At 38.5% G+C, this 18498-nt stretch overlaps 1 protein-coding gene across 1 annotated transcript in view; it reads left to right on the top strand.

Moving 5' to 3' along the window:
- Nucleotides 1-10405, top strand: part of LOC139143481 (adhesion G protein-coupled receptor B3-like) — a 34434-nt gene extending 24029 nt beyond the window's left edge. Inside the window, exons 21-26 of the mRNA XM_070713838.1 lie at nucleotides 341-407; nucleotides 2642-2727; nucleotides 3167-3293; nucleotides 4643-4684; nucleotides 6506-6691; nucleotides 7117-10405. Coding sequence (XP_070569939.1) covers nucleotides 341-352 — 12 coding nt within the window. The 3' untranslated portion in view covers nucleotides 353-407; nucleotides 2642-2727; nucleotides 3167-3293; ... (1 more) ...; nucleotides 6506-6691; nucleotides 7117-10405. The remainder of the gene's footprint in view (nucleotides 1-340; nucleotides 408-2641; nucleotides 2728-3166; nucleotides 3294-4642; nucleotides 4685-6505; nucleotides 6692-7116) is intronic.
- Nucleotides 10406-18498: the final 8093 nt, after the last annotated feature.

An 18498-nucleotide genomic window follows, 5' to 3' on the forward strand; every position in this document is an offset into this window, starting at 1 on the left:
TTTACTGACAATCTCAGAAATAACCTAAGAAATAACAGCGTTCTGATGTTCTCCGGTTCACATAGAAAAAGTTACATCGAAACTTGATAAATATTGTTTTCACGCCGCTGTTAGATTTTTGCGAAACTTACTTGGATTGTATTATTTCATTTTGGATACTGTAGTGAGGTCTTATTACTTGCGTTGCGATTATCGTAAATTTTATACGCGAAAACACTGGCTTTATGGTTGAGAGTAGAACTGAGCTCTCTCTCTCTCTCTCTCTCTCTCTCTCTCTCTCTCTCTCTCTCTCTCTCTCTCTCTCTCTCTCTGACAAAAGTTTATGTTTCATTTGTTTCAGTTGCATCGGTAACCCAAATGGAGTTGAGCTGGTCGTTCTTTGCATGATTGTCTCATGTTATTCTCTGGTACGTGTGCCTATCTACAGCATTGACCTTGATTTAAACGCTGAGTTTCGTCATCGAATGTGTAAGATGAGAAAATGTACATCGAACTAATGCGAAAAGGTTTATAATCCAAATATACATGTAAACTCTATTATTATACATCTACCATCGAGAACAATAGAATTTTGCGTGCGCTAAAAAAGCCGTACGGAACGCCCGTTCTGTAACACGGACGGTTTCAAGGCTTCCCATCCCCTGCAGATGTATCTGCGCCTTCACTGATGTACGGTTTCAAGGGACCCATATGCCAGAACATGTCGCGCGCGCTACACGTACGTGTGTAGTGCACACACTTCAAAACTTGTAGACACGCGTTTAAGATAGCGTTCCACACTGGCGCGATAAAATCGGAAGAAAAATTGTTGACATTGCACGAAAACGGTCATTACTCTGACAATTTTATGCCTCAGTCGGGAATGAAAGATGTATAATAATAAGGTTATCACGTAATTACCGCAAAGGATGCACTCGGACATTGGCGCCGCGCATCGCCGTCCGCCTTTGCGGTTTTTTCGTAAACCTCATATTATTCAAAGAGGGAAATCTGATTACAGTAAAGTAATTGTAATTTTCATCAGAGCCGTCATGAAAAGAGAGGCAAAATACAATACCTCAGCTGCACGATGTACTCGGACAAAAATCACTAAATCACGGTATTTTGTAAATAACCTTATAAAATTTCACCAAACGGATAATCACTGTATTTTTGGGCCACACTCATCATAATATGACAGAACCCCATGGCTTGGAGGTCACTCTGTGAAGTTCCTAAGGGGATACGGTGTATTCTGCCTGTTCTTTCCTCGCTTCGCTCGGAAAAGTTCTGGTGGCAGAATACGCCGTATCCTCGGGAAATACCTTCGGAACGCCACAGAGTGCCCTCCAAGGCCATGGGGTTCTGTTATTATTACATATGTTCCCCAATTTTGTCGATCGCCGTCGAAAAAAACAGGTAATCACGACACGGCCTGATTGCATATAGATTCTATATAGTGCGCATTGATATGCTGTCAATGAACTTTTCATCAACTGTGAACTTTCTACTGTTCATATGCAAATATTTGATGCAGCGTGCCGAGTTCACTATATCACTGTATTTCCATCTCGACTAAGACAACAAAAACATACGCAAACAAAGACGTTTTTGGACAGAAATCTTAAATATTTTAAATACATGTGAACAAAATTGGTATTTAGAGTAACAAGATCAATTATACGTATAATAAAAATTGCAATGACTGAAACTTCGAAATTGTACGCGAAATTAGACTAATCAGAGTCCGAGTACGGCTGTCAGATCTACGGTGAATGAAACACGGTGGTGCACGGACATCTGGCGAAGAAAGACGCTGTTAAGAGTTGTTTTCTGAGGCCGCGATGTTGAATGTGAAGTTGGAGACTCCTCCGGTAATTTGATAATAGCACGGGAACTGGTTTTGAACTTGCTGGCTACACCACTGCAAGGATTGCGAAGTACTGATCGCAGTGTTGTCGCAGGAGCCGATCTATCACATTTGTCTTTGCCATGGCCGACACGAGTATTGCACTGGATACCGATCGCGAATCTAGATCATATTCTTCGTCGCTGTTTCTGTACGCTGACGTAAACTGGCAAGATTTACGTCACGGTCGTGGGTCAAGCTCGAGTGGTTTGGAAACTCTCACAAGTTTGCGTTGTTATTGCCCAAAGTAGTCACAGTATTTTGCTCTGTCCGTGCCGAGATATTAGTTTCACTTCGATAATAAAAGTCTGATTCCAAATATTCGAAATAATTATTTTCTTCCACAGATACACAATCCGCTTCAGTATTTATTGTTGTTCAGGAGCCGGCGACAATATTTACCAATAGAAAGTAGTACGGGATAATAGCTAATTTGCATAATTAAGTGTGAAATAATTTCTTAACCATGGTTTTCTATGTAAACATTATTTAATGGTACGTGACCTGTTTCTGAAATGCATTGAAGTTGATAAAACACGTGAAATACTTTGCTGAAAGCAATATTTAAAAGCAGTGATAATTAGCTCAATCAAAAGCTAAAATACTTAGAAAAGTGTCACAGTTTTTTAGAAAATGCAAAAAATATAGAGGGACTATATTATCTCTGTCTGTGAAAATACCAACTTTATTTCACTGCCAACAGATTGGTAATCTGTGGTACATATGTAATAATATTTTATATTTCTCTTCAAGGTGACTGTGGTTCTCTCTGTCAAATTGGACAAGTTATATTATGTGGTGTACGGTGATGATGATACTTTTGAGAGCGAGCAAATCTGGTAGGCTTAGTTCTGTTATTTTGATTATATTGGAAAGTGCCAAATTGATAAAGTTAGTTGGACAGAGGATGATTTAAGTCATTATTATCTTAAAACACGATGAATCAACGCAGCATTCAAAGTCCAACCACACGACTAAGTCACCTACACCTGGAAACCAAGTGTCTTCACACACTGGCACATATTATGGTGTTTTGCGGTTTCACTTAAAATGCGCACTTTTTCATTCATCGACCACACATTGAGAACGGATAGCCTGGTCCATCTACAATAATTATTTCCATTCCTCACCGCGTTTTTAAAATTAATTTTATCGGAAGAAAACCAGTGCTATGCTTTAAGTTGTGCAAATGCACACAGTTCAGCGAAATTTTACATCCTTCTTTTCGTTTCTCACCACTCTCTAAAAATGCTTAAAATGACTCGTTTCTATCCCCAGGCATGAGATTTTAAGTGTGATGCTCGTTTCAGCAACTGTAGCCGTCACTTGGATATTCTGCTTGATATACGTCGCCAACGGAGACTTAACTGTGGCATACTCTTGCGCCGGGGCCGTGTTTGTCGAGGTTGGGAAAAACACATTTCTATCGTTGTTTGGGTGAAACTGAATAACCAATAATTGAATATCGCTAACTTTATATCCTGTAGTCGAACGAGTGATTGTTTTGATGGCGTTTTTTCAGTCATAGTAAATGGTGATTTACTCCCCGCCTCCGTTGTTAAGTCCATGATGATGATAATGATGATGATGATAAGGTTGTAGTGGTGAAGATGGTTGTTGTGGTGGCGATGATGATGATAATGATGATGATGATAAACTTTCGCCGAAATGTTCATCAATGAAACTTTCAACCACACTTTCACGAAATCAAGAATATAAATCAACGGTCGCCGTACAAATTTATGTACTAGAGAAACGAATTACCTGACATTTACCGATATTTGAAATTCAAAATGGCCACTATCCCTGTGTTAACTTTATAGGTAAAATATATTTTTGATTTTCATAAAAAAATGAAGTTGATTTTTTAACTTCAAGAACTTTAAAATTAACCTCTTCAAGCGGTATATCAGTAAAGAATTCTAAAAATTTGAGAGCCCGAATATCTGTCGAGGCGCATTCTACGTTAAAGAGGACAGGCCGGGTTAGAAATTTAATTATTTTCATCAGACTCCTCCAAGAAAGTGGAAAACATAATAGGCAGAAGCTTAACATGTAAGGAGTTAGTCTGTAACATTTTAATAAGCATTAACATCTTAATCAAAAGAAAAGATCAATCTAAATCAGAAACATCATTAGTAAACTTCATCATAAGATAATCACATAATTTCACTTTTTGAAAAGAGGACAAAGCTGAACGGTATCTAACGTGGGAGGGGGTGTTTTAATCCGAATTGAAGTAGCAGAACATAGAGGGAATGACTTCCCGCTAAATATTTTTATATAAAACAGCTGATTGAAAATGTAGGGTAGATTGCACCTCGGGAACAGATTTTCTGACTATCAAATGTTTGTCATATTTTTGGGTCTACTGCTTGTTAGGGCTCATTTAGAAGCTAATGTTATAACCAGTTTTCACAGGTTGATCTTTGTGTAAAGTTTTCCTCGGGGATGCGACCATGTTTTATTTCAAAATTCGGTAAATTGACTTTTAATTTGTTCCTATACCCTCAAAATTTGAACGATAACCCCAATTTTCATTCTTGATTTTGAAAGGGTAGGGCTTAAGTTTTGTTGACTAAAACATTGGGCTTTTCGATTTCGAGGTGCTTACTATCTTTAAAAGACCATGCTTTGCATCTTCTAGCTCACTGTGATGGACTTCAATGTATAAAAGTTCTGTATTTTGGTAATTTGGATCTTTGGAACTGTGGTCGATACCTATAATCATATATAATTCCATATTCCTTTTAGGGGTCTGTCGTGTATCTCAGCATGTGCGCAACAAACCGAGAAGTAAGTGTAGATATCTCCTTCTTGCATACAGTTATTTTAATACATTCAATGTTATCTTATTAATAGAAAAGCTCAGACGTATCAAACACTTAGTCTAGTTACGTTGTTATCTTTTTACATGCAAGCATAGACTTGGTTCAAGTCTGTGATTTGTGAATGTTTGAGTGGAGTGAACGCAATGATTTGTATTCTGCTTTCATGTGAAACGCGCGCGTGAGTGGACGCGATGAGTAGGGTGAACGGCGGATGAGTAGGGTGAACGCGATGAGTGGAGGTGAACGCTATACAGCGGAGTTTCACCCGGAATCACAGACTTGGCTTTCTTGCACGATCTGCGTTGCTATAAATTATTCATGAGATGACGTTTTCTTTACCATATATTATTCATAAGATGACATCGCTAAATTTTACACATTGGGAGGAGTTACCAATTGACCCAAACGAGACGTGCATAAAACTCACATGGCGTTGTTGACAAAATGTCGAGTGCGATCACTCCCACAAAAGTCAGCACGACCTCTGTTGTATCACCGAAAACGCGTGAAAATATCTGTGTTGTTTGTGGGGCCCATGTTGCAAAATGCGAAAATCGTCGCCGGTTATTCAAGGATGGAAAAAGACACCGTCCTCACAGTTGGAGCTGTTCTCTTACGTGCCCAAAGCGATGGAAATCAAAACAATGTGGGGCGACTTCGTATGTCAGTGATTTTCCGCTGCCGGTTGGTGCGCAGACGAACACATCTTTCCCCCAATGTAGCTCTCAACAAGCTTTCTTTGGTAATCTCGCATGATTAGCGATGGTCGACCGATCAGTTGTAAAACGCGGTTGATGTACGAACTTGATGCCATTATTCGCCCAGATATAAAACGTATATACTCGATGTCTAGCTTTGCACGGAGATGACAACAAACTTTTTAATGCATGCAGAGGTTTATTAGCAATGCGTTCTTCTTATTGGCCAGAATAACGGCGGGGGCTGTCAATCATTTTATATTTGCCTCTACGTCACTGTGTACACAGTCCGTCTCAACGCCTGTACTTTGCAAGAAGTCCAAGTCGGTGAATCCGGCAGAACTAACTCACTACTGCGCAGACTCAAACGTGACGCATTCAATCGCTGGGAAAACCTGGCGTGAGCTGCCAAATTCCGGATAGGTTTGTACGAAATAGGAGAGACACAAGAGAAACTATTATAAATGATTTTATTTTTTTTAAATTCACCGACTTGAACCAAGTCTCATGCAAGCATTGTGTGTCTATTTTTGTCTTCCGATACCTCTTATGATGTATTTGCCCTCGTTCGCCGGTTTTCTAGTCTAACTTTACTCTCCTCAAGTCTAACATTGTCTCTCTCCTTCTGTCTATTCGACTCTTTGAGTCCCTAGTCAGATGTCCCTAGTCTTCTGTATGTCAGTCTCAAATCAGATATGTGTCTGCATGAACATGCGTGTCTGTTAGTCCCTGTATCTTACCACAGTTTCAGTGTACGAGTCTATATGTCTGTTCAGAGAGTTTTTATCTCTCAACATGCAGGTCATATTCTTATGTTAAATATATTATCGGACTTGATATTACAACTAAATAAACCACCATCCGCGTCACTGCAGCAACAAAATATTTCATTGTCAAAGACAGACATAATCACGCGAATGACTTCAAGCAGTCGTTAACTCGAAAATTCCTTGTTTGTCAAGCCCTAACCACATGGTCATCCAACCACTGTGGTCGGTTAAAGGTCCTTTTACTTTCTGACTATGACAGCGTACTCCTTAGTATACACCTACATCAACGTGACCACCAATGTACATGTGTCTCGTTAGCTGTTGCAGGCAGCCCGGATTAATATCTGTGGCAGCGCCGAGGAGAAAGCGGCGCGGAAGGAGCTGATGGGATACATCAACCAGTGTGATGAAGTGAAAGCGGACACTGACGTGGATAGTGGTGACAATAAAACTGTGGAAGCCACTGACTTGAAGCCTGTTGTTATCCACGGCGCATTCGGCGAGGTAGGGTAATCACATCAAACAATATTTTGAAAAACTAGTCTCTGATCATTTCGCTGGCAAGACTCAACCTCGCAGAAATGTATAAATTACTGATCATGAATCTTGTATATTATTGATATCACACCACTTTTAACTAAACCTCTCCATTTGCAAAGACGGTGACACTTCGATAATCCTTTCATTACATTTCATGCAAATTGCTTTTAATTTATCAAACCTTTTAGCACGTATTTTTCCCGATAATAAGCTTAGTCATTAAACCCTTCGCAAGTCTGAACACTCATTCGATTGTCATTCGATTGTCTTGTTGACAAAAGTAATTAGCTAAGTGGTATAGGACTCAAGGGATTTCGACTACCTAAAAGCTTATTTACTTATATTTGCCAGCGCTCAGTGTTAATATCTTGCATCATCAATAATTTCAGACGACAACTTCTAAATCGAGCCAGCTCCGTTCACAACAGAAGACAGAGGACGATATCGAAGTCACTCAACTGTAAACCCACAATCCATCAATCCATCAATGGCATGAAAATCGACTTTCACTCGATGCCGAGGAACACTAAGCGCATGAGCGAAAAGGCGCCCAGCTTGTTACAAAGCAACTGTTGATTTTCATGAACAAGTCCTTGCAACAAATGTCATGGCAACGCTTTTGAATGTAACGGACTTACTTGATCCATGAAAAGACATCTACATCTGGATCTAACAACCTAGCTGCTTGCTACAAGATCAGTTAAAATTGCCATTATTGGTTTATATTTTTGGATACCAGAGTTGCATACAATGTACCTTACACACAATGGAACTAATTTTTTAGGAAAATTGAATCTTCAAATTGTCAAATTTATCCAAAGTGATAGGTGCCCTATGGCTGAAATTTGCAATATTACAACTTTCCCATAAAACAAGTGCATTACGGAAAGGAAGAAAGTAAAACAGACGAACTTGCATTTGCAGATGAAACCAACATTACTACACTATCAGATTATCCCAAATTAGTTCCAATTATCTTGAATGAAACGTTGCATATACTATGATTTTACACAAGATAGAGTTACTGACTGTGTTCCTCATGTTGATGTGAAAATCCACTTTTAAGTAAGAAATACCATATTTCGTGTTTTTAAATACCATATTCTGTGCGTTAAAGTAAAATACAACAAAATGTTCTTTTCAAATTGAAATTTTTAAAACAAACCTATGAAAGTGTTTGCCATTTCTATACCTGACATGAATCACCAATTCTGCATGACGCCATAGGTTTACGTGGATGCGTCACGGGGTCACTCGGGTCTAGATCGTGTAAACGGGAGTCGTTTGTTAGCGCCATTTAACGAGACGCATTTTGCTGCGACGTTGACTGCGATAAATGAAACATATATAATAATAATAATAGTTTATTTCTCATAGGTCATGAAACAAAAAAAAATAAAAAAAATGACAATACAAGACCATTTAAACCTGGCAAAAATTCAATGAGAAAAAAGGACTGAAAAATAGTTGCATTCCGCAACTAATCGGGCTCAGCCTCACAACTCAATGTACAACAGTTTTCAAAAGACTGGTATAATTTAGGTTACACTGTTCCTTTTAGAAAATTGATAAGGATGAACAATTTTAGACTCGGTATATCAGTACAGTATAAGAAAATAAATATGAATCAAAACAATACAACAATTTCTAAGAAAAGCAATACACCCTTGACAAGTTAAAGGTAAAACTACAAGCCTAATAAGAGATACTTTTTCAATTCACATTTGAAGAGGTGTCTTGAATGAATAGTTTTAATGTTTTCTGGAATACTGTTCCACACCACTGGACCAACAAATCTGATTGAAGTCTGGCCTAATCTACTGTTAAATTTAGGGGGATGAAGAATACTTTTATTTTTAGACCTGGTGCCATAAACATGCTCTAGAGGGGAAAAATATGAGTTAAAATGAGGGGGGAGTCTGTCATGGAGTGCATCATGAACAAAAATAGCGACTTGAAACTTAAACTGCTTATGTATATCAATGAATTACATGTTTCCCGTATGATGCAAATGAAAATCGAGTCTGCTATATAGTAAGTAAACAAATTGAAAGTGGTCTCTGCTTGTACTTTCGGCAACTTAAATTTCTCAGCCGGAATAGCACCATTTGACCGGTGACCTTTGTGGAAATAGTGATTCATGTATCATAGTTGTGATTACCATTTAAAGGCGTTTAACAGACGTTGAAACCATATTTCTGCAGTTTGTGTTTCAATCGATGTGTCTTTATCATTTTAGTTACTATTTGCACTTACGTTTGTACAGTTAATTTACAAGGACACGACGTACGCATGCGTGTTTGTGTTTTTCCGCACAGTTTTAAGAATTAGAAATTGTTGTAAGGGCGTCTGAGTGTTGCTATAGCTACCACAATCATATCATGGTAGCCAAAAAGGAGGTGAAGCTCTTGTAGCACACGGTACCATGACAACAGTGGGAGTATCACCGGGCCCAGATAGTTAGGTCATATAATAATATCCATATGTTCTCCGGTCTCACAAAAAATCACGTATGGCAGAAATACATGTAAAAACAAGTGAGTGTCGAGAGAATTCAACATACAATTTCACGTTAAGTCTTTAATTTGCGACGGCAATGTTTCAGCAAACTTATAGCCATACATTTTTCAGACATGACAATACGAGATATTGAAATTTTGGATACTTTAGCGTTGGATTTCAGAATTTGAATGACAAGTATAACAAATGTTTGGAATCATATACATTTAGTTTTTAATTTCAAGAAGTGCATATTCACATCATAGTAAACATTCACTTAAACATTTGCATGGAGAGAACAAGTATCTCCACCCTGAATATTACTTTATACATCATATTTCTTCATTTGTGGGATATCACCAAAAGAGTGACGTGTACAGTAATATCAAGCAACGGGTTGATGCCAAGGAAATAGTTAAAATTTATGTCTGTCCTTTAAGGTAGTATGCACCTAGAAAGTGAAAGACTTTAACTTTTGCTCAAACTTTCCTTTGAAACTTTCAACCATTCTCTTACCAAATCAACAGTAAAAATCAGGGGGGGAATCACTTTTTTGATTAAATAGTAAGGCGATGAAAGATATTCTTTCTCCAAGAGCTTTAAAATGAGACCCAACAAGTGGTAGATCAGAAAACAATCCCCGAGGTGCGTTCTGCCTAATATGAATCGTGTCTAAATACCCGCACACCTATGGACCACAGGCAAAATCGACAAAAGACAAACAGTAAAAGTGACTGTTTGAAAGCGAGTCAGTGTTCATACAAAGCACGTGTCGGTCAATTATACTAATTTAAAATACTACAATATCAAAATAAAAAACGCATTCCCTTTAATGTATCTCCGGGAAGTAGATAAACTTAATTGAAATATCTCCACATTTGGTTCTGCTTGCGGTGACCACACAAATTCCCAATTTCCGTAATTTTCATACCATTTCCTGTGGTTTGGTAACATCAGGATGAGCTAATTGATCAGGACAGATTAAGATGGAGAAAGTGCATTTTGCCAGTGTTTATTAGTGTGAGTAAATTTGAACTCAAATGAAACATACTAGAGATAACTTAACCTTTCAACATTACGATCAATCTATTGTATTTAGTGCACTATTTTCTTCCTGTTTGATATACACCTTCATAAAGACATTCAATAAACACGATTACCTGATGACGTTCCATTCCAGTGACGCAAATATCTTCTTCATATTTTCTCTATAGGACGAACGAGAGAGAGAGAGAGAGAGAGAGAGAGAGAGAGAGAGAGAGAGAGAGAGAGAGAGAGAGAGAGAGAGAGAGAGAGAGAGAGAGAGAGAGAGAGAGAGAGAGAGAGAGAGAGAGAGAGAGAGAGAGAAATGTCGAGTAGATAGGTTGTTAGGTTAGGTGGTCTGTATGGTAGTCCGGTGGAAGGATGGATATGCAGCATGCACGTTTCGGGATGTGTTAGTACATATGGCAATGACGAACGGATGAATTGCCTGAGAGTTATATGCAATTGGATGAAAGTGAGTCAGTAGATAAAGTGAGAAAGCAGTTTAGCTCAACATCACCGAATTGTAATTATGGAGGCTCATCGCATGACAACGGCCTATCTCTGTCTCGCCAGGTCGGACGTGACGTGGTTTAGGTTGACAATTAAAACTGACCGCTATTCATGCATTAGCTTTTCTGTAAAAATGACAACAACGCAGTTTTTGAGCGACTACCAAAAATATTCTTGACACCGTCATCCCATTAGTTTACGGTCTTGTTTCTCATACGATGAAAAGAAAACTGGATGAGCAAATATAATCAAACAAACAAACAACAGAAGTCTGAAATAAGAGTTCTATTCATTCCAATATGCTATCGCATGGAGATGTTTTCTGAACGATCTCTATATAAAATTATTTCTTAAAGTAAACAGCCAAACAACTATTAAAGGAATGACAGACGCTGAGCAAACAGATAAAAATTGTAGTCGTGTAAAGGAATATTTACTCATAAACCGATTAATCGGATATGAGCGACGTTCTATTATTGTTAGTTGTCTTTGAAACGCAAATTTAATTACTCTGTCATTTTTAGAAAGTTTGTGCGTGTTTTCTTTTACGCCTACAGTAGCACTTTGCACCTGGCAACCGCTACTACGCTTCAGTTCATTGTAAAACGCTGCGTCATTAAAAAAAGAGAGCTTCAAAATGAAATTAGCATGATTTGAAATAAAAATACATGATCATTGTTTGTGTGCGTGATCAACATGAAAATAGATGTTTCATCGGAAGCGAACTCTAATGATTGCTGCCGATTATTTAATTTTTTGCCATATTTGTGCTCCTTTGTAGCGGTCCACTATTATGTTTGCGATAAATAGGCAGCTCGGTGACGTCATTTTAATGGAAACCTTCAGGATCTGCAACAGACTCACTGAAGAAGTACCTGCTTGCATACATACAGAGAGAGAGAGAGAGAGAGAGAGAGAGAGAGAGAGAGAGAGAGAGAGACAGAGAGAGAGAATGACAAAGATAGAGACAGAGAGAGGGAGACAGTGAAATTCGCCGTGAGGAGAAAAAGACGTTGTACTCAAAAATAGGCATACATGACAGTAATATAGGCCTCATATTGCACATTTCGTGCTTTCTCCGGACGGTTGGACAGACCGTCGATCAAACAAAGAAATAATAGAAAATGCCGAGAGAGTTTGACCGGTTGACCTCGCTGTTAATTTTATGCAGGAAATTACAATAACAATGCTTGGTCGAATGACGCAGTGCCTTGAGGGTGGGATCGCCAGTGGTATAGGGGGAGGAGTACCTTCCCGATGGTGATAAGTGGTGCGGATTACCGTCGCCTAGGTGACTGGCGTCGTTGCAAATACCTGGACTGAACCCACGCGTGGACTGAACCATTTGGTTTTTTTGGGTGTCGATGGTACTTTGACAATAAAAGTAAAGATGCACAGATATCGAGTTTATTGTCTTGTTTATGAGCGGCCAGTATTTCCAACAGCATGAATTACGTGCATTTGCCCTAGAAGAAATAAATAATTTCGAATAAAACATCGCGAATATAACCACATTCCTTAAGCTCGACGTACCCCAAAGAACCATGAAATCGCCCGACTTTCGATTGAAGAGATGAGTTTTGCCAAACCGCGTATACAGAAAAAGTGGCAGATGACTTTATTTTTAGAATCATAGACAGTATAGCGAGATGTAAAAAATGTGAAAGAGGCTCCCCATCTAACTATCCTAAATGTTTTTGTGTCGAGTTTGTGTTTGATTCGTTTCGAAAATGTGTTCCTACATTCTTATCCGATTGTGTGTGTTAATAAAAATGTTTGTTTCGCTTTGGATATTTGTAGAGAAGTTTGGATTAGTGTGTACGGTAATGTTTTTTTGTGTGGGGAAAGCTTATGGCGAGACGCAGCCGGACCTATGTTGTTACAAAAGTTGATAGAGTCGCCCCTTTGACGCTTGCGTTTCGAAACCCGGTTGTGGTTTCTCATCAGTCGCGGTGTAGATTCTTTCCTTAGTTTGTGTTTGTGAAAATTTATTTTAATGCGTTTTAGTGGTCTTGCTTTTCGATTAGCGAGGCAAGTATATTAATTTTTGGTCACGTTGTGAGTCCGTTTGGTGGTTCGGTTTGTTTGTTCTATGTTTCTTTACTTCGGTAAATTTGTTTTGTCTGGTGTGTCTTTTAGATTTTTGCGGAGGTTTGTGAATTTTTAGGCAATAAGTACCACTGGGGGTACGGATTTTATGTTTATTGGATCAAGATACTCACAAGTATCCTGGTTGATGTGCTTGTTCTCGTACATTTTGATTCATAGTTCGTTTACTTTGTTTACTGTTTGTTCTGGCTTGTTGTGTATAATACTGAGTGTTGCGTAATTGCCTTTCGCATTCGAGTACGTAATCGTTTGTGTTGACAATGACGAAAACCCGACCCTTGTCGAGGGTTTTTTTCCCCGAAATTTGTCTATTGTTTGCAAGCTGGTTTATCGCGATTCTTTTAGCACGCGACATGTTTTGTTTCCTTGTTTGAAAGGGTATCTCTAGAAGTGCGAGTTTAGCAGCTTCAGATAGCTTTCAAGTTTTTGGTGTTTGTTGTTTGTGGAGCCCAATTTGACTTTTCTTTGAATTTGTGTTGTTGCGATTGTTTGTGTCTCACGATGTAGCGTAGTCACATTTTACGACTTTATTTGTTGAAATCCTGAGGTGGTTTTATTCTGTTTGGTTTTGTTGGCGTCCGAATTAATTTTAAGGCCTTTGCCTAGTACTATTTTTCGGAGTTTCATAGTTTGAGCGATGATAGGTTGTTGTTGAATTTCATGTTGTTGTCGGCTTTTCTTTGGAAATAGCTGATTTATTTCCACGGCCATTTTTTCTGTCACGTTATTTTTATGTGTACGATTTTTGTTATTTCTTTTAAGTGTTTGTGTGTTCTATGTCATTTTATGGTTTGTTTTTTTTGGGTAGTTCTCTTTTTGGAGTGTTTGGTGGCCCTGAAAAGGGCCGCTTGGTATGGGTTTTTGTTAGCGCTTGGCGCGTTTGTTTTGGCGATGAGCCTATAGCTTTTTATGCTTCTTTTCGCCGATTCGATGTGCTTGGTAAGTAGGTGTTTGCCGCCTTCTTGTCACTGTGTGTGCGTACATGGACAGTCTGCATAGCCCTTGAATGTGGTCTCGATTTTGATCAAACCATGGAGGTACCTCCATGATCAAACTTACAATTTAGGAGTATATATCAAAACTGATAAATGATTTATGTTTTCACATGGGTTCACAAAAAGTTTCGCCCCGGTGTTCATTTTTGGCCCAGGAATTCCATCTACCCACCCTTTACAGAGTAGTAAGCTTATGGGGCAAGTAAATATGGATGCGCCGGTGCGATTCAACGATCAATCTTATATATATCGCATCGAAAGTCAACAATTTTACGGCACGGACTATGATTTTATAAGTTTATACACAGTCCCTCGTGGATAGAGAGACTGTGGTTTATATAAAAATTATAAGGCGCGGGGTATTATATATTGACTGATTACTGTAGCTATAGATAGGCTACATTCAGGACGGGCAGCGACGGGCAGTAATTAGTAGGCAAAACCACGGTCCCTCCACAGAGGGACCGTGGCAAAACAGGTGGTTTTCACCGTGGGCAGAACTCGGTGCAATGATACTGAACATTAATAGTTAGCCTGTCACCTTGAAGGTAATGCTGTAGGTGAAACAAGTAAGCTTACTTCAAACGCACGATGGTACAAACATTCCTACCTCCATGGTACAAACAACACCACAAGTGAAACGTACACATAGAAATACACGCGTTCCTACGTTGTGCCCACCCGGGCCACGCGATTAAAATATGACTGATACTGCTGGATAGTGTTAATTGGGTCGGTAAACAGTCAACTAATAGTTTAATTGACTACATGGGTGATTGGCAGGTCGTGTCCAACGACGCATATGCAAAGCAGGCCAAAAGACAAAAGCCCCCAAAGTTATTGACAGCTGGCCAGGGGTCACCATGAATACGTAATGAAGCTTCACTACGCAGAAACTGCGTAGTCAAGCCCTTCTTAACCGGTCAAACTCTCTCGGCATTTTCCGGCATGAAATAATAGAAATTTCCTCTTGTAGATTCAAAATGACAACCAGTCCCATGCGTTTTGTAGCAGGATGTGCAGTCGGTAGAGTACAGGTCTTGTGATCAGAGGATTGTTTATTTGACACTAGAGCACAATGTTATACCTTTGAGCAAGGAACTCTACTCCTTATTCTTTCATTGGAATATGAATGATGGGAAATAGGTATATTATCCTATGATTGGTCTTCAGTTGTTCGAAAAGATAAACTAGAATTATCCATCAAAACATGTACACACTTTGAAGTCGGTTTAACCAGCGCCCTCAAGTAGTTAATATATGATTTAACCAGACTGTTGTTCGGATCGCGGCAGTTTGTAACTGTTATAAAAGTCTGTAATTTGATCGAAATCAAAGTTGAGTAAACGATAGACGAGCAAAACGGATTCAAGGAAAACGTTTCTATGAGAAATAGTCAGGAATAGAATTCGTGCATGTTTTTCTTTATCAAAAAATACTCTGCGGCCAAAATATGCTACATAGAGCGTATTATTTTACACCAGGGACGTGCAGTTCTTGGTTTTCCAGAAAAGTGAACAAAGAGATATATTTATAAAGGTTGTTATTGTTTGCCGTTATTAACGTCGAAAAATAAGCAAGATTAGATAGATTTGATATGGATTTTTTATCTTCGAATTTCAAAGTAATGGAATTGCTAATGCAGTCACCAATTTCTTGATATCAAACTTTTATCTCTGTTGGCTAATACTACTATCACTAGACGGCATATCAAGATATATTGTCTTCTACGTTCATTTTCCCACGGCGGGCGGCAGAAGAGCCTGAATATGATATTAATTAAAATATTATAACGATAGATGAGATGGTTTGAATAAAATATATTTTTTTCAATCAACTCGCACTATTTTTTAGAAATACCAGTGGTCGAGATTGTTTCAGTTGCCCCGGAGCACTTATTGTACCGACCCGTATATAATATGCAATAGTGGTATCTCTTAGGTATCGAGTTTCGGAAGGGCTTATCATGTTTTTAAAGTTATCGGCAGTGCAGACAGGGAACCGACGTGAAGCGAACCTTTCTTCAAGGCGACCGTTGAGGGCACTCAACAGCACTGAACCTGAGAGACAGTCTGTGAGGTCAGCTTGTCCGTATTTAACATAGGTATTATCCTAATATTTTGCGATCATGTACGCACAATTATATATTCCCTAACAAATATTTCCATTCTTTTCACATAGGCTCGTATTATAGGCTCGTATATAGGCTCATATATAGGGCGGTATTATGTTGACCACGAGCAAATACAGATCCGGAGAACCTGAAATTGATAGGTAGGAGGAAAAACATGTGGAAGTTTTAGTGCACATCGATTAGCTTAAATAAGTTCGTGCAGTGGATATAGCACAAGTTCGAGTGCCACAATAAACTGTGCAGGAATTTTAGTGCAGGAAAACCATTTGAATCAGGCGAGAAAATGGAATTATCTTTATTGAAGCTCTATCAGATCTATCTAAATCAATAAATTTTAGGAGTTTAATAAAACTTTAATACCGATCGCTACAAGAGCGCCTTATTGTTTTTATTTACCTGCATTTGTAGTCACTCGATGTAAAGTTTTAAGTAGTATTTTCACCACATAGTTTAAGCCATTAACCGCTTGTGGCAATGCCGTCGGTGTGGGCTTTTGTATTTGTTATTGTTGTTTGGTTTTGCTGTATTTTTTGCTCGTGCGCGCAAAGAAGGTTAAGATAAACCTACGTAAAGAATAAAAAAGTTTGGTTTCAAAGTCTGGTGCTAGTGAAACAAATTAACTGATATTTACCGGTGTTTTACATTAGAATGGCTGCCATCTGTGTGTTAACTCTATGGGCAAAATAAAATTTCGATTTTTGAAAAAGCTAAGAAAGTCAGTTTTTTCCTACAACAAGGGCTTAAAATGAGTGTCATAAGTGGTAGAACAGAAAAGTATGAAGACAGATTGAGACTGAGGCCGAATATCTGTCCCCGAGGGGAATTCTACATACATCACAACCAGACAAATCTTCACTCTATCTCCTGAATTGCACTGAATGCTTCAAAGTGTTGGGATACTCGTTTGATAGTAATGGCAATACTTACGACGTTCTTAATTGACCGTTAGTAAGTTTGAGAATAAGATAAGAAACTTCAGTTGAGAAGCGACTGTTACCTAAACGTTTCACTTGCTTTCATACTTGTATTAAGTACATTACGTATACAACTGCATTTAACTGCTTGACGTTTTTGCACATGGCTCGATTAGGCCCTAAGACTTTCTACTAAAGGGACAATATCTGTATATTTAGATAATATATTTATTATTTTTGTTCTAGAAATCAAGAACATTGTATCTTCTTCTTGTATCTTTCTAACACAAATGAATAGCCTTGTCAACACGACGCACTGTGTACAGTATGCCAAGAAATTGTCAACAATGAAGTCTGTACTAGACTTAAATTACTTTGTAAAAATTAACATCGGACATTCTAAAAACATGAAGTCTGTGTTGACGAAGTTGAACACGGGGCATTTGAATGACAAACTGCATTGTACCTGGTACAAGAAAGTTATGAACGTACGCCCTCATCGGCAATAGGCCAAGTATTTTAACGGAGACGGACACCAACTGCCGTTTCTATTTCGTCATAGTATGAAAATCACTAAGTTGTTCGTCTCGTCAAACTATAAACAAAAATAAATTGTTGAAATTATTAAATATTAAACGATCCGTTGCGAACATTGAGGAGAGAAGAAACAATGCACATTTTTGTGCAAGCCAAATTCCTATTTGGTGAAGTGGAGATGGAGCGTCAGTAAATTTCAACAATAAAACCGTTTTGTAACGAATGCAAGAGGGCGCTTCGACCGAAAACAAATCTTCATTTTACTGCATAAATATTATATGCAGCTTATGCCGCTTCATTCACCCTTTGATACTGTGCTCTACAAAATCTCTAATGTTAACGCCACAACTAAATTATAACGTTGTAACACACTGACTAATTATCGAAAGTTTTTGCTCATCAAAACTTTGGCTTGGTATGACAGGACGTCGACGATGTTGAAACTATGTCCCTGTCATCACTTTAGATATTTCACCATTCAAAGAAACTGTCAAGACAGACTTGCTGGGGGAATAAAGTGCAAGCGATGCAGTTTAATTCATCCTTGGGTAATGTACTGGTTCATGATCATCGCATCATTGATTCACTGTAATGGCCTTATAGAACTCTTAAAAACCAAATGTGCGAACTTCACAGTGTCTCAAAAGTAACGTTTGACAAATCCTCCGATCCGACTTTCATTCCATTTTGAAATTGCCATGTCGAAAGTTTCTGCTGTTGGTCTTAGCTAAACTGTTACTGGAACACTGAGGACGTATGCGAACGAGAGACGCCTAGCGTGCACACAACATAAGCGTATTTTGTGTTGAATATATTTGCGCTGGTTTTACGTTAGGATGTAATATACGCTGTGGACCAATCTTCTTCCAAAACAGGGGCTTTAGTCGCAGGTCGTGATTTGGAAAATAGGCTACGTAAACACTGCATTGTTAAGTTTAGCATTGAGGAGAATATTTGGATCGAACTAGTTGACAGGATATCCTGAATAATTCATATGAGTCCACATACTTAAGATAGTATGTGCCTCAATAGTGAAATACTTAAAGT

The sequence above is a fragment of the Ptychodera flava genome, chromosome 11, assembly GCF_041260155.1.
Source record: "Ptychodera flava strain L36383 chromosome 11, AS_Pfla_20210202, whole genome shotgun sequence".
Taxonomy (NCBI): Eukaryota; Metazoa; Hemichordata; class Enteropneusta; family Ptychoderidae; genus Ptychodera; species Ptychodera flava.